At 43.3% G+C, this 15,391-nt stretch overlaps 1 protein-coding gene across 2 annotated transcripts in view; it reads left to right on the plus strand.

Annotated features, from left to right (window-relative positions):
• Positions 1–13,643, plus strand: part of ARHGAP20 (Rho GTPase activating protein 20) — a 76,021-nt gene extending 62,378 nt beyond the window's left edge. For both annotated transcript variants that reach the window (XM_068144503.1, XM_068144513.1), the window contains exons 11-15: positions 4,436–4,597; positions 6,130–6,239; positions 8,119–8,308; positions 9,163–9,274; positions 11,439–13,643. In XM_068144503.1, the coding sequence (XP_068000604.1) occupies positions 4,436–4,597; positions 6,130–6,239; positions 8,119–8,308; positions 9,163–9,274; positions 11,439–12,496 (1,632 nt within the window). In that variant the 3' untranslated portion in view covers positions 12,497–13,643. The remainder of the gene's footprint in view (positions 1–4,435; positions 4,598–6,129; positions 6,240–8,118; positions 8,309–9,162; positions 9,275–11,438) is intronic.
• The last annotated feature ends 1,748 nt before the right edge of the window (positions 13,644–15,391 follow it).

A 15,391-nucleotide genomic window follows, 5' to 3' on the forward strand; every position in this document is an offset into this window, starting at 1 on the left:
ATTGTTCTTTAACCTGTGCTGTGGTCAGGCCTGATTGATAACAAACAGCTTGAGGAATATATGTGATCAGTCAGCTGCTCTGGGCTATTTCTTCTTTACAGACCATGCTACAAGGCTGATTCCCTAGTCCTCACTGATGCAGTGTAAATAGATACCACATTCACACGCAGTTTTTAAGCCACTCCGAAGACCTCTGTAAAATCCCCAGTTCCATAAATGTGGCATTTACTGTTCTTCATAGACAGACAGACACATGCATACAAACACTACCTGTGCTTCAGTAAACAGTTTCAAAACCCTTTCTTGAGGGCATCCCCAGGTAGGCAAGCACTCTGGGTCCTCCTCTCTGATCTGACAGCATCACTGCAAAAATAGGTGGGAAGGCAGAGGCTCCAGGAGCATCTTTTCACTGGTGCTGTGGGTGCCCTCAAAACTAGTCCAGAAACATAAAAAAGGTTTTCCTAGAGCCTATTCCTAGGCATAATTAAGGCAGATAGGGGGCATTTTTGGTCAGAACCGAGGGCTGCCCTCTTGGCAATGCAGTAATTGGAATGTTTACAGAGTGGGAGTGAGCTACCCAGGGTCAGGCCCCTTATCATGGCAGCCCAACCTTCGGCCGTAACAACTTGCCAGAACCCCACTGAAATCAGCAGGGTTGCATCAATTTATAGGAAGAGATGACTTGTCTCCTAAGCCTGTGCTTGATGTGCTGCTTTATCACTGCCTGAACAGTGAATCATACCAGGACATTTCAGGTCTTTTAATTCTGTGGGTTTGTCATTTTCTTTTGAGGGTGAAGTGTGCATTTTTAACATTTATGTGATTTAAATAAGTCCTCTGGAGATGGAATCTGTACAAACCTTCTTTCTGAGAGATAAGCCAATGCTGCATTTCAGAAATTACTCCAAAGCATAAATATTAGTAAATTTCTACCTGAAAAAAAAACAACCAACAACCAACAAAGTACTAAGCATAGAATCACAGCTTGGTAGACTTTGTGCTTTGAATCTTAAACACTGTGTTTATGCCATAAAATATAACTTCTGATTTCATGCAGAATAGGATAGGATAGGATAGGATAGGATAGGATAGGATAGGATAGGATAGGATAGGATAGGATAGGATAGGATAGGATAGAATAGAATAGACCAGACCAGACCAGACCAGACCAGACCGGAAGCGACGTTCAAGATCATTGTGTCCAACCCATCATCCAACTCCATCTAATCAACTAAACCATAGCATCTCTGGTGAGCCAGCAGTGTGCTTTTGTGGCCAGGAGAGCCAATGCCAGTCTGGGGTATATTAGAAGGGGTGTGGTTAGTAGGGCGAGAGCAGTTCTCCTCCCCCTCTACTCTGCCCTACTGAGGCCACATCTGCAGTATTGTGTCCAGTTCTGGGCCCCTCAGTTCAAGCAAGACAGAGAGCTTCTTGAAACCTGCCTGGATGTGTTCCTGTGTGATCTGGTGTAGGCGATCCTGCTCTGGCAGGGGGGTTGGACTAGATCTTTTGAGGTCCCTTCCAGTCCCTAACATTCTGTCTGATTCTGTGTGTAAATGGAATACTGTATCTTAGGGACAGATGCACCTCCCTCCACATGGGGAGGTGGTGGAGCCATCATCATTGGAGGTGTTTAGGAGGAGACTTGATAGGGTGCTTGGTTGTATGGTTTAGTTGATTAGGTGGTCTTGGATGATAGGTTGGATGCGATGATCTTGAAGGTATCTTCCGTTCTATTCTATTCTATTCTATTCTATTCTATTCACAGTATCACAGTGTAACTAAGGTTGGAAAGGACCTCGAGGATCATCAAATCCAACCTATCAACACAGACCCCATGACTAGACCATGGCACCAAGTGCCACAACCAGTCCCCTCTTGAACGCCTCCAGGGACGGTGACTCCACCACCTCCCTGGGCAGCCCGTTCCAATGACGAATGACTCGCTCGGTGAAGAACTTCCTCCTCACCTCGAGTCTAAACCTCCCCTGGTGCAGCTTGAGACTGTGTCCCCTTGTTCTGGTGCTGGTTGCCTGGGAGAAGAGGCCAACCCCTTCCCGGCTACAACCACCTTTCAGGTAGTTGTAGAGGGCAATGAGGTCACCCCTGAGTCTCCTCTTCTCCAGGCTAAACAACCCCAGCTCCCTCAGCCTCTCCTCATAGGGCTTGTGTTCAGGGCCTCTCCCCAGCCTCATTGCTCTTCTCTGGACACGCTCAAGTGTTTTGATATCCTTCTTAAACTGAGGGGCCCAGAACTGGACACAGTACTCAAGGTGCGGCCTAACCAAAGCAGAGTACAGGGGCACAAGGACTTCCCTTCTCCTGCTGGCCACACTATTCCTAATGCAGGCCAGGATGCTATTGGCCCTCTTGGCCACCTGGGCACACTGCTGGCTCATATTCAGGTGGCTGTCGATCAGCACACCCAGGTCCCTCTCTGTTTGGGAGCTCTCCAGCCACTCCGACCCCAGCCTGTAGCTCTGCATGGGATTGCCGTAGCCAAAGTGCAGCTCTCGGCACTTGGACTTGTTGAATGCCATCCCATTGGACTCTGCCCATCTGTCCAGTCAGTCGAGGTCCCTCTGCAGAGCCTTTCTACCCTCTAACTGACTAACATCTGCTCCTAACTTGGTGTCATAACTAACTTGGTGTCATTCTATTCTATTCTATTCTATTCTATTCTATTCTATTCTATTCTATTCTATTCTATTCTATTCTATTCTATTCTATTCTATTCTATTCTATTCTATTCTATTCTATTCTATCCTATCCCTATTCTATTCTATTCTATTCTAGGGACTGTGTGGGATTTACCTGCAAGTGAAGGGAAATACCAGAGATGAATGCTGCAGGCGTGTTTGATATCTGTGCTTCAGAGCTTCAAGCTTGCTTTCACAGCTGAAGGGTTCTCTATTAGCTTCAAGCTTGCTTTCACAGCTGAAGGGTTCTCTTTTAGCCGTTGCTGCACTGAATTGCCTTACACCATTAGCTTCACTGTATAATTTTACCTGATTTTACTAATTTAAGAGGGGCTTCTCAGTTTTATCTTGTGGGTATTTTATCAAGAATATTCTTTCAAAACGTTGGTTGTTGTGCTAAGATCCTGTGCTGTGAGACTCAGCCCCTTTTGAATGTAGAACTCAGTCACTGCAAAGAAAAGGGCAATGCTGACACAAATCCTGATGGCATGAAGGTGCTCTTTCAAAGTGACTGCACTCACATGAGTGCTTGACTTTCAACTGCTGCAAGCAAGAAAGAAACATTAAAGAACAAAATTAAAAATTACATTTTCTACTAGACCTATCTGCAGTGTTTTGTGTCAGAGACCTACTGTACAGCCCAGACTAGCAGTGTCACCAAATCCCACTGCTTAGATGTTACTGTTAGAGTAATGTTGGTAGGCTCTTCCCCAGTGTTCTTGCCATCTCTTTTGGTGACGTGGCCATCAGACCACTGTGTCTATGTGCATAATACCAGAGACAATCTGCACCCATTTCTCCCTCACGTCTGAGAGACAGCCCACAGGATACAGCAGACAATTAAGCAACTGGAAAATACCAAGTACATTTTATCTCAAGAGAGGCCTCTGATTTCAGCATTTCCTTGTCTGCTTGCTTTCCTCTCTCATCTAGAAGAAAGCAGTCCCTCCTGGAGTTTTAAAAGCTAGTCAGGAATTTGTTTGTTTTCCCTTTCCTTTTGAATATCTCATGTAGTGAGCTGCCTACCTGTTTGCTCCTTTGCAGCCTGACTGGCTTCAGAGGAGCCATAAGACAAGCTTTAGCCCCTTCTGGCTAATCTCCCAAGTGGGAGTACCTTGCTCCAGAGGAGGTCCTGCTGACAGCCCTGAGCTACTTGCAGAGTACGATAACACTCACAAGAAACAAAAGGGGCAAAATCTGACCCAGATCTGCTGTAGAAGTGTAGATATTAACAAAGAACTTCCCAACTTAGATAAAACCTCATTTTTTCCAGACATCGAGCATGGAACAGAAGTCTCTGTCTCTGGCTGGTGATGACATTGAACACTCTAGTGAGGACTAAGACACTTTCCTTTTCCAGCAAAGCATGTCTGGCTGAGGCTACCGTTAGGCACAGATCTTTGGATTAAATAGACCTTTTTCCATAGTGTGGTGTTTGTATCTTTAAATGGCTTGGCTAAAACTTGCACAGATACTGGAAGATCATGTGGAAGGTTAGCGCTTAGTAGTGGCAGCACAGCACATCTGTGGATGGTCTCCAAAATCAGTGCCCCAGACAATAGCTTTGCTGTGCAGTTCAGTATGGCTTGAAGAGTAAGCCTTAATTTGTGTTTGATTTGTGAGCTTTATCAAGACTCAGAGATTTTCACCTGTGGCAAAAGTGGCAACACTACATTTTAATGGCACTAGACAATAAAATATACTACTAATAAATCCCCTCTCTTCATTTTGTTTAGGACATGCTTTCCCTCCTTTACCAAGAGGGCCCTTCCACAGAGGGTATTTTCAGGCGCTCTGGAAGTGCAAAAACCTGCAAAGAGCTCAAGGAGAAGCTTGATTCAGGTGCTGAAGTGGACCTAGCCTGCGAGTCCATATTTGTGACAGCATCCTTGTTTAAGGTTTGTGAAGAATGCTCCTTTCCTCCTTTTTAGGTGAGAACAGTGCAGATCATCGGCACAAACAAGTAGGGCTTTTCTCCAGGGACAGGTCCAAGGACAACTTTGTGGGCCGAATTAAGAAGCTGGCACATTAATATTATGAGTATCTCTAGAGGAGGCTACCACTGAATTAGGATGGGGAAGAGGACTAGCCAGCTAGCTTTCCTGAGGTCTCAGCTATAAGCTGGTTCTGTTACTCTCTTAATCTCTGCTTAAAGTCAGTTAAATACTAGAAAGGCAGATTTGCAGACCTGTTTCCCTACACTACAGACCCTAGTGAGTGTATAGTGTCACCCAAAGTACTTGGATTAATTTTACCTTTCATTATCTTTTCTTACAGACTTGTACATTAAAAACAATGCTCCTTGTGCAAAAAAAAAACCAACATTGCAAGCCTCCAGTAAAACTTCAGCCACAAGGAGGATCATCATATTCCTTTTCACATTTTAGTGCAGTGTGTGTAGTTTTTGCTTAAAAGAAGTAGCAATCTCCATTCTCATGCAAGCAGTGCTTTGGGGGATGTTTTTATTGCAGAAAGCCATTCCTCTTGCTACCATGTACCTGATAGGTTTTCATGGGTGGGACACCATTACTTTCCTTCAGGTGGATTTAGAACATGCATTTAGGGCAGGACAGCTACACCACGCAGAGTGCTCACGGTAGCAGTTTCAGGGAGAGGCAATTGCTTGGCATTTCTAGCAGTGAAGAATTAGCACAAAAGAGGAAAGGTGTTACATCATAGATTCCCTTACTCTAGCTTGTTTGGGGAGCTAGAGTTTGGGCTTCTCCCCAGGTTGCAACAGTCTGTCTGCCAGTGGTTGAGATATTAGGAAATGGGAGCAGCAAGACTATCAGTATTCAGTATCACTAAGGTTGGAAGAGACCTCAAAGATCATCAAGTCCAACCTGTCACCACAGACCTCATGATTAGAGTAGGGAGGACACTACTGCAGGCTTGAACTCACGACCTTCCCATTAAGGGTCTGATGTGCTACCAACTGAGCCACAAAGTCACCATAGGGTTACTATCAATAGTATAAGTACTGCATTAGCAAAAGGGATTGATTAGGGGAAGGAAGGTAGGGCTGGCTTGGAATGCTTATGGTCTGGAGGTATTTGAGCTTGTCAGCTAAGGAGAAGAAGTGGAAGAAGTGGGGTCTACCAATGAAGTGAAGTGATATATAAAGAGAGATATTATGCAGCATCAAAATAACTGCTCCCACTGCAGACTTTTTAGTTCAGCAATAGCTGATGTAGCATCCAAATACCTCTAATTTGACAGGAAAGGGTGAGGAAAGGGCAGGAAATTTTCCCTTTAGTACAATCCAAAGCATTTCAGCTCAGATGATTTTATGCTGGTTTCGGTTGCTGTGTGGAACAAGATGCTTGTCAGCTAGTGCTGTCCCACCTATATTTGCATATCTTATTCCTACTCCCTCCTGGGCTCCAGAGCAGCTGTTCACATGTTTTTTGTGTTCTTTTCTCTTGATAAGGATTTTCTTCGCAACATCCCAGGCAGCATTTTGTCATCTCAGCTCTGTGACAAGTGGGTCTCTGTGATGGATCAAGGAAATAATGAAGAGAAGATAAAAAGCATCCAAAGGTAGAGTTACTTATATATCTGTATTCTTTTCCTATAATTTTATATCCCAGAAATATTCAATGTACCCCAAAATATTCAATGTACAACTTACAATTACTTTTTTCTTTTATAGATAGATAGATAGCTAGATAGATAGATGGTAAAAATATGCTACAGAGCATGCAAACTTAGATATATGCTGCCATGTTGTTGTGGGGTTGGATTTGCCCCCCCGCAACAATCAGAGATTCACCCCCAGAATGGAGAGTTACCTCCAGCAGAAATCCCCAGACTAGCTCAAAAAGATTGGAAGCAAAATGAATTTATATATACAAAATGAACTAAGTATGAAATTATATAAGGTGATAAGACATGTACAGAATATATATACATATATTTACAACTTATCAACAGTACAAGGGGCCCCTTGTACAGATCTACACCTTTCTAGGCAGCCCAGAGGGACTGCTAGCAGCCTCCTACCCCCTCGCTTCCCTGGTACCTTCACAGACACAATTAGTAGTCAGTTGAGCCAGCAGAAGGTCAAAAGGGAGATAAGGCAGGAAGCCATGCAAGCAAAGCCTCAGAGAGAGAAGGAGGAAAAAAGGGAAGAGAATGTTTGTGCAGCCAAGTATAACCTATCCAGCAAATGAATGGGATGATAGAAACCAATCAATTGTTATTCTGTGTCCAATCCCTAACTTTACCTTTTACTCAAAGTCTCTGGGACGAAGTACCAGCTCCAAACCATAACACACTTGCCTCAGAGGGACAGTTTCCTGACTCTCTTTTGTCCTGCTTTTCTGCCTTTTCTGGATACCAGTAAAGAAATAAAATATCCTTCCTCTACATCTGTATTGATATCAGTATAGATATTCATATAGATATGGATATAGATATTGATTCTATGATTCTATTGGGGGAAGTTTAGGCTTGAGGTGAGGAGGAAGTTCTTCACTGAGAGAGTTGTTAGCCATTGGAATGTGCTGCCCAGGGAGGTGGTGGAATCATTGTTCCTGGAGGTGTTCAAAAAGGGATTGGAAATGGCACTTGGTGCCATGGTTTAGTAGTCATGAGGTCTTGGATGACAGCTTGGGCTTGATGATCTTTATGGTCTTTTCCAACTTTATTGATTCTATGATTCTAGAGATAGAGATAGAGATAGAGAGAGAGAGAGAGAGAGAGAGAGAGAGAGAGAGAGAGAGAGAGAGAGAGAGAGAGAGATATATGCTGTTCAAGGCTTGGATTTCTGCTTGATACCAAAGCAGGGGAACTCCCAACACCCTGGGTGAAATTGCAGCTGAAATAATTTCCTCATATATTCCCCTTCATCCATCTCAAATCTTAGTGACTGTTTTGAAGCCAGGATGGAATCGTGACTCAAATACTGGAGCACAGTGGCAAGGGAAGCATCCACCCTTGCAGGTGATATCAGAGAGAAAGGGGGCAAAGTTTTTGTCATGGGAAACAGAGCTTTGGCCATTAGCTGACCTCACATGTGCTTACATATATATATATGTACATATATATATATGTACTCATGGCAATTTGGTGGCATGGAGAGACAGCCAAACTGTTTGGTTAAGCTAATAGTGAATTATCAGGAAATTAGCTGAAATACAGTTCTATGTCATCCATTGTACATGGTTCATTAGTTTGACATAGGGTAATTTTAATTATATGTTAGGGTGTTTTCTGTCCTCCCAGAAAACTGTTTACAGATGTACTGCAGTGAGGGAAAGCAGCTGAGCAAGGACACCTCCTTGACCCACTCCCTGGTTTAGTTAGTGCACTGTGTTACACTTTTTCTGTATTTTCATTATCTTGACTTGTATGTATCAATGAAAAATAGTTTTATTCTGTCCAGTCCCTAATTTGAAGAATGTGTTTCTGTTTTCAGGTTAATAGAGCAGCTCCCCAGAGCTAATGTTGTTCTCTTGCGTTACCTCTTTGGAGTGCTGCATGGAATAGAAATGCGATCTGAGGAGAACCAGATGAATGCATTTAACCTGGCTATCTGCATTGCACCTAGCCTGCTCTGGCCTCCTGTTTCCTCCACTCCTGATGTAGAAAGTGAATTTACAAAAAAGGTAAGAGACACTGCAATGTAGTTAAAAATCACCTCACCCTTCATCTTGGTCAACCAGGATGTTGGGTACGAATGTGAAAACAGTCAGTACATCTTCAGAGCAGCACCTGTCCTCCGATCATGACTCCAGAAGTATTCATCAATCTATTCTCATAATCTGCCTGAAAGAAGGGAAGGGATCATAAAGCAAGACCCAGTGTATTAACTAAGTGTTTCAGTACATCTTCAGATCAGCACCTGTCCTCTGATCATGATTCCAGAAGCATTCATCAATCCATTCTCGTAATCTGCCTGAAAGAGGGGAAGGGATAATAAAGCAAGACCCAGTGTATTAACTAAATGTTTCAGTACATCTGCAGATCAGCACCTGTGCTCTGGTCATGACTCCAGAAGCATTCATCAATCCATTCTCATAATCTGCCTGAAAGAAGGGAAGGGATCATAGAGCAAGACCCAATGTATTAACAGTGGGTTTCAGTACATCTTCAGATCAGCACCTGTCCTCTGGTCATGACTCCAGAAGCATTCATCAATCCATTCTCATAATCTGCCTGAAAGAAGGGAAGGGATCATAGAGCAAGACCCAGTGTATTAACTGTTTCTCTCGTTTGAAAGATCTCTGGTTGTGGTGAGCTTGGAACAGGGCAGAATAGAAAAGGAAAATGATGTATACAGGAACATTTTTGGGGAACCTGGCTATTTTGCTGTGGCTCTGGGGATCAGGAGAGGAGTTCTTGATGGTCAGGGGACACATCATGAATGGGCAGTTTATTCCTGTTCCTTATCAGTGTGGTGAGCTTGCCCTGAGCAGAATAATGGAATATCTAACAAGACATCTACGTTGCTTTGTTGCAGATTTCTAGCCTGGTACAGTTCCTCACTGAGAATTGCTGCAGGATTTTTGGAGAGGAAATCACCTCCCTCTTTGGAGAAATACTGATGACATGCAAGAGAGAGAACAGCTCAGGTAGTACAGATAATGTTTTGATTCTGTTAGATGGCTAAACTTAGTCAGGCAAAAGATTAGTATATTCCATGGAAGAAAGCTGTTCATGTGGTCTTCCCAGATACTGCTGCTCTCTGTCCTTTGCTAAAAGTATTGGTGGTAATCAATGATTCAACTTACCAGATGTCAAGGGTTGAGAGGAAGGCCAGGCGTTCTCCCCGCCCCCCGTAAAGTGAAGGGAAAGAAAAATGAAAGAAAGGAAAAAAACCCACAGCCGGATTAGCAAGGGAATGTGCTATATTTACAAGTGGGCCTGCAGGATATATATATATATGTACACAATTTACAGTATTTACAATATATACAGAAATATACAACAAAGTAACACAGGAATGAGATCCCCCTCCTCCGCCTGGAAGAAGGGTTTCCCCCTGTACCCCCTTCTCTCCCCTTTTTCCCCAAAGAGGGTTAGAAAGAGAGAAAAAAGAGCAATTGTTAATTAAAAGCAGTTAGTACAGGCCTTGTGGTTATCAGTTCCAAGGTCAGTCTGGCCGAAAGCCCAGAAGCTGTGAGCTGCAGAAGAAGGGGGAGAAAGTGCAAGACTGAGACTAGTCCCACTGGGAATCAAAACTTAAGGCAGTGCTTCTGCTTCTCCACCAATGAAATTAGTTTAGACCTGTCTTGTTTATAAAACATTCGGCCATGGTGTCCCTTTGTTAAAGGCACTGCCTCAAACGGTCACACCAGACCTGGACCATACCACAAAATGCTCTCCCCAAATATCCCCTTGCTCCTATTTCAGGCATCTGAACCACTATGTTAAGAAGGGAAAAAAAAAAAGGGAAGAAGGGGAAACAAAGAACAAGAAATAAAATAGTCTGGAGAAAAATTCTTGTCAAGTCCAGAATTTTTGCCCCAGCTTTTGTTTTCCCTAAATATCAGGAAGTCAGTGATCAACCATGGTTGTAATACAGCTGTCACACCATTCTGTTAGGGCTGAAAGTGTCTATTCTTCATTATCAGAACAAAGACATCTTCACAGTTTCAGTGGAGCATTCAGACTTTGCTACTAGCACAGAAAAATCATGGAACTGGGAAGGGAAAATGCCTGACAATCCAGTTGGCATAGCATTCATGAATGTCATTAATGCTCTTTTTCTCTCCTACTCTGTGATACTATCAATTCTGCCTGGGGTTTTGAGTCTCTCCTTAAAATATTTCCAAAGCAGCATTTCTGTAAAATAAATTTTGGCACAGCTGACACATACTAAAAGTGGCAATGGCACTTGCTCTGGCATGCCACACTGACAAAACATCCCAAACTCCTCATGCTCTGCCTCCAGTGAAATTTGGAGAAATCTAGTGAAATGTGCCTGCCCCTTCCCCAGGAGTGGAGGCATATGGTATCTGCTGTGATGGGACAGAGAGCTCAGACCCACAAAAGGTTATATGGCAGCTGAACAAGTTTCCAGGCATGCACTGAGGCATGGTGGCTGTGCATGCATGAACTCTGTCTGCTGCAAATGTGAGATAAGTCAGCTTAGTGTAGCCCAGGGCAGGAGAGATTTAATGTCACTCCAGTTGCTGCACATAGAGAGTAGGGCCCCGGTGTGCACTGCTCACTGGAAACAAGGTGACTGTTTAAACTGAAACTGGAATGTTCTTCAAAACATCGCTCTTAAAAATACTATATTTTCTGGAAGACCATAAAAGCATGAAGTACCCCCTGTTAACTTGTCTAAAAGGAGGAAAGAAAGGTTAAATGTTGCCTTCAACATTCAATAACAAAAAAAAAAGGAACATTCAATAAATCACTGATTCAATGTCTTGTATATAAATTATTGTTCATGGCTGGATTTATGGATTACCTGCTACTGAACATTCAGATGTAAGAAAAAAGCCCCAAACAACAACAACAACAAAGAACATAACCCTTGCTTGTTTGTGCCATTATCCTGTTTGTTGACTGAGGAGCAACTTAGCACTCATTTAGTTTTTTCCATTTCAAAATCAGGCAGTATTCTTTTCTGAAATCATTGCCATTTCTGCTTGAAGAATCTTTAAAGGGCAAATGCTCCTGAAAGTGAAGGAGGCTTGCCAAAAAAACAAAACCTCAACCGAGCAGCTGCTTCTCAGCAGGGTGGTTCAGTCACTGATGTGTTAACAACTTGGTTTGTCCTTGCAGATGCTGCTTCTCTCCATCTGAATGACTCTTCCTATGACAGCCTGGAAAACGAGGTGAACGATGAAGCTGATTCTTCTTCCAGCGACTGGATTAAGAACCGGGATCAGGATAACAGGAGCAGGGAGTCTGTCTTCACGCTGAGCGATGGCGATTCGGAGCAGACGGAGGTGGATGAAATCCAAACGAAAACCAAATCGAAGCCGTTGACAATTCCTGCTGATGTACACCGGAAGTTTTCATCACCGGAGAACGCAGAGGAGTCTCTCCGCTCCGGCGCACGGGGCTTCTCTTCAGCAGCTACCTCAGGCACGCTCAAAACCTCGAGGAGACACAGGCGCTCCTCAGAGCCCACTATTGGCCTCCTTGCACCCAGCTTTGCCCGCACTGGTGATGGTCGTGAGAAGGCAACACGCAAAGCGAGCTGTGATGTTGTCCTGTCTCATGAAGATGAAGATTATCTCCATCAGCTTCGGTCGTTGCAGATGGAAGGACAAAAGCTTATCAATCAGAGCTTGATTATAGGGATTAATATTGGTAAAAGTGACAACACAAACCAAAACATTGAAAAGAAAGACTTGTCCCGTTGCCTCCTGCCCCCAGCTCTAGAGGGATTAAATATTTGCTCAGGATTCAGTTCTTCTAGCCTGTCTTCTCCTGGGACATCTCCATCTGTGTCATCGATGAGCTCTCTGGACAGTGCTTTTTCTCAGTTTTCAGACCAGTCTGTGTTTACCCCAACTGAAACCTCCTCCCCTTTTGATAGCACTTTTCAGTCGCTAAAGAAGCGGGATGACACTGCTCCTGAAGCAGCTGATGACTGTTTGGTTACACCCAGCAAGGTGCTGCCATCTCCACAACCTACCAATGCTTTGGCTGAGGGGGGCTTGGTGGAGCCCAGCAGCAGGCCAGCACCCCTGAAGGCTGCTGATGGAGTCAGCTGCTATTTGTTTAAGCCTGATATTCAGTCATTACCTCTAAAAGTCACAGAAAGAGACAGACTTCATGATCCAAGATCAAAGAGGAGGTCTAGAAGAGCATTACAGCTATCCAAAGTTTAAAGAGACTGACCAGAGCTTTTTGGCAGAGGAATCTTAACACTCCAAGTAAACACCGAGAAGGAAATGCCTTTGGTGTTGATGTGTGTTCATTGTAAGTTTAATATCTGGGTTGTTCAAATTTAATTGAGCAGTCCTCAGATTCATGAGTTTTCTTTTTTTAAGGAAACTGAGTAATGTTCCCACATAAAAACTTTGCAAGAACATTGTAAAAATCACAAAAATTGCTCAAAAGCAAGCAAACAGAAATCTCCAGACAATCTGGAAGGGTCCCAGGAGGCACCTGAAAGCAGCACCCTGTTCTCTGAGCCTGTCAGGGCAGTGGGGGTGCCTGCTGGGCCTCCACCCTTGACCACTTGTGTGTTGAGCCTTGCGGATGTGAGTCCCAGTCCTTTGTGGTTCTGATGTAGTGTGCAAAGTCAGCATAGATTCCATAACTGTGGTATGATACTACTGTTCTGAAACTGATGGGTATTACCTTCATCATCCTCCGAGGAGTAAGTGTGTTGTTTTCTGTATGTTTATGAGGTATGTTCAATAGGTGTAGTTATTCCTTTCACACTGCAAAAGAGAGAAAGAAAAAAAATAAGCTCAAAAGCTGTGTAAAGAGAAATGCTGAAGCTTGTGACTAACACCTTGCAACCCTGTGTGTTTCATTTACTGTGCTTCCTTGGCTGTTCTGTTGGTGTTTAAGTTGTGAATAGTTCCTTAACGTCGCTGTACATGGCACTGCGTATTACTGCAAGCAGAACACATGTCATTTTATTATGCAGCACCTAAAACATCATATAATATATTAAAAGTGATGCATTATCTAAATGCTTTGAGTTTGTATAATATATCCTGAGAAATTTTGCTATTATATATATGTTCTGGGGAAAAAAAAGGAGGAAAACAAAAAAAAAAAAAGAAGTGTATTTTTGTACTTGCAAGAAACTGCTGCTAATTTTACGAGTTCTGTTTTGTTGTTACAGCACTGGTATTGATGTGTATGCATTCAATGCTATATATTAAATATTATTTGTTATGTCATCAATTCAGCTTATACGCGGTGCAGTTGTATTTGCAGGTGTCAGTTCTGCAAGCTGTTGCTGCAGCAAAAGTCCCGGTGGTGTCACTGCAAATCTTGCATGAGGAAGGACTGCAGCGGGTTTTCTCCACTTGGGGGAGAGTCATAGAATCATAGGATAATAGAATAATAGAAACAATAAGATTGGAAGAGACCTCAAAGATCATCAAGTCCAACCTGTCACCCAACACCTCATGACTACTTATCCATGGCTTCAAGTGCCATGTCCAATCCTTTTTTGAACACCTCCAGGGATGGTGACTCCACCACCTCCCTGGACAGCCCATTCCAATGGCTAACAACTCTCTCAGTGAAGAACTTTCTCCTCACCTCAAGCCTAAACTTCCCCTGGTGCAGCTTGAGACAGTATCCTCTTGTTCTGGTGCTGATTGCCTGGGAGAAGAGACCAATTACCTCCTGGCTACAATCTCCCTTCAGGTAGTTGTAGGCAGTAATGAGGTCTCCCTTGAGCCTTCTCTTCTCCAGACTAAACAACCCCAGCTCCCTCAGCCTCTCCTCATAGGGCTTGTGCTCGAGACCTCTCCCCAGCCTCATTGCACTTCTCTGGACACATTCAAGAGTCTCAATGTCCTTCTTAAATTGAGTGGCCCAGAACTGGACAGAGGACTCAAGGTGTGGCCTAACCAGTACTGAGTACGGGGCAGTGTATGTCACGCATTCATGGTGTATGTCACACATTCACAGTGTATGTCATAATCCTGTTGGCTTTTGTAAATTTTAGTAATATTCAAACAAGTATTAATATCTTTTTGCTCTTTATCTAGAGAGCTGAGGGTGTTAGAATAGAATAGAATAGAATAGAATAGAATAGAATAGAATAGAATAGAATAGAATAGAATAGAATAGAATAGAATAGACCAGAACAGGTTGGAAGAGACCTTCAAGATCATCATGTCCAACCTATCATCCAACACCATCTAATCAACTAAACCATGCAACCAAGGACCCCATCAAGTCCCCTCCTTCACCTAATGAGATGCAGTTAACAATGTGGAGGTGCAAAGAGATAACAGCATCACAGAATGTTAGGTGTTGAAAGGGACCTCAAAAGATCACAAGTCCAACCCCCCTGCCAGAGCAGGATCACCTAGAGGAGGTCACACAGGTGGGTTTTGAAGGTCTACAGAGAAGATGACTCCGCAGCCTCTCTGGGTAGCCCATTCCAGTGTTTCGTCACCCTCACAGAGAAAAGTTTTTCCTTTTCAGGTAACAAATACAAAGGTTGAGAGCAAGGAAGGAGGGGAGCAAGACAGTGGATGTAAGCAATTTTTATTCTTTAATGTTATCAGGGTCATAGGGAAAGCAAGAAGGACAGGGCTATATTAAACACATCTGGGGGGGTGTGCATGCATACAATGCTTGTGAAATTGCATTCACTAGATTTTTGTTTTCAAAGGTCCTTTTCCACTGCAGTTAATACTGGCTAGGACTGGAGTTTCAGATCCTGTTCTGCTCAGCTTTGCTCTTGTAAGGTGCTTATACTCTTAAATCACTGCACAGTTCCAAAGAAAAATGTCAACACTATCTACTGCACTAAGCCCTTTCCAGGTATTATCAGCATAAAAGGTTTTAGCTCTGTGTCAGACAGGATGGATACTCTCCAACAGATTTGGAGGGGTGGGTGAGGAGAAGATGTCTGATAAAAAAAAGTTTGATATATCCTTACTTGAAAATATAGAGTCAGAGGTTATTATTTTTGGCTCTTACCCTGCCAATGTTGTATCTGTAAGCAAAGGTGCATTTGTGGAGAGTCACATAGAATCATAGAATCAATAAGGATGGAAAAGACCACAAAGATCATCAAGTCC

The sequence above is a fragment of the Melanerpes formicivorus genome, unplaced genomic scaffold (assembly GCF_026170545.1).
Source record: "Melanerpes formicivorus ecotype bairdi unplaced genomic scaffold, bMelFor1.0.p_v2 SCAF_1, whole genome shotgun sequence".
Lineage (NCBI taxonomy): Eukaryota > Metazoa > Chordata > Aves > Piciformes > Picidae > Melanerpes > Melanerpes formicivorus.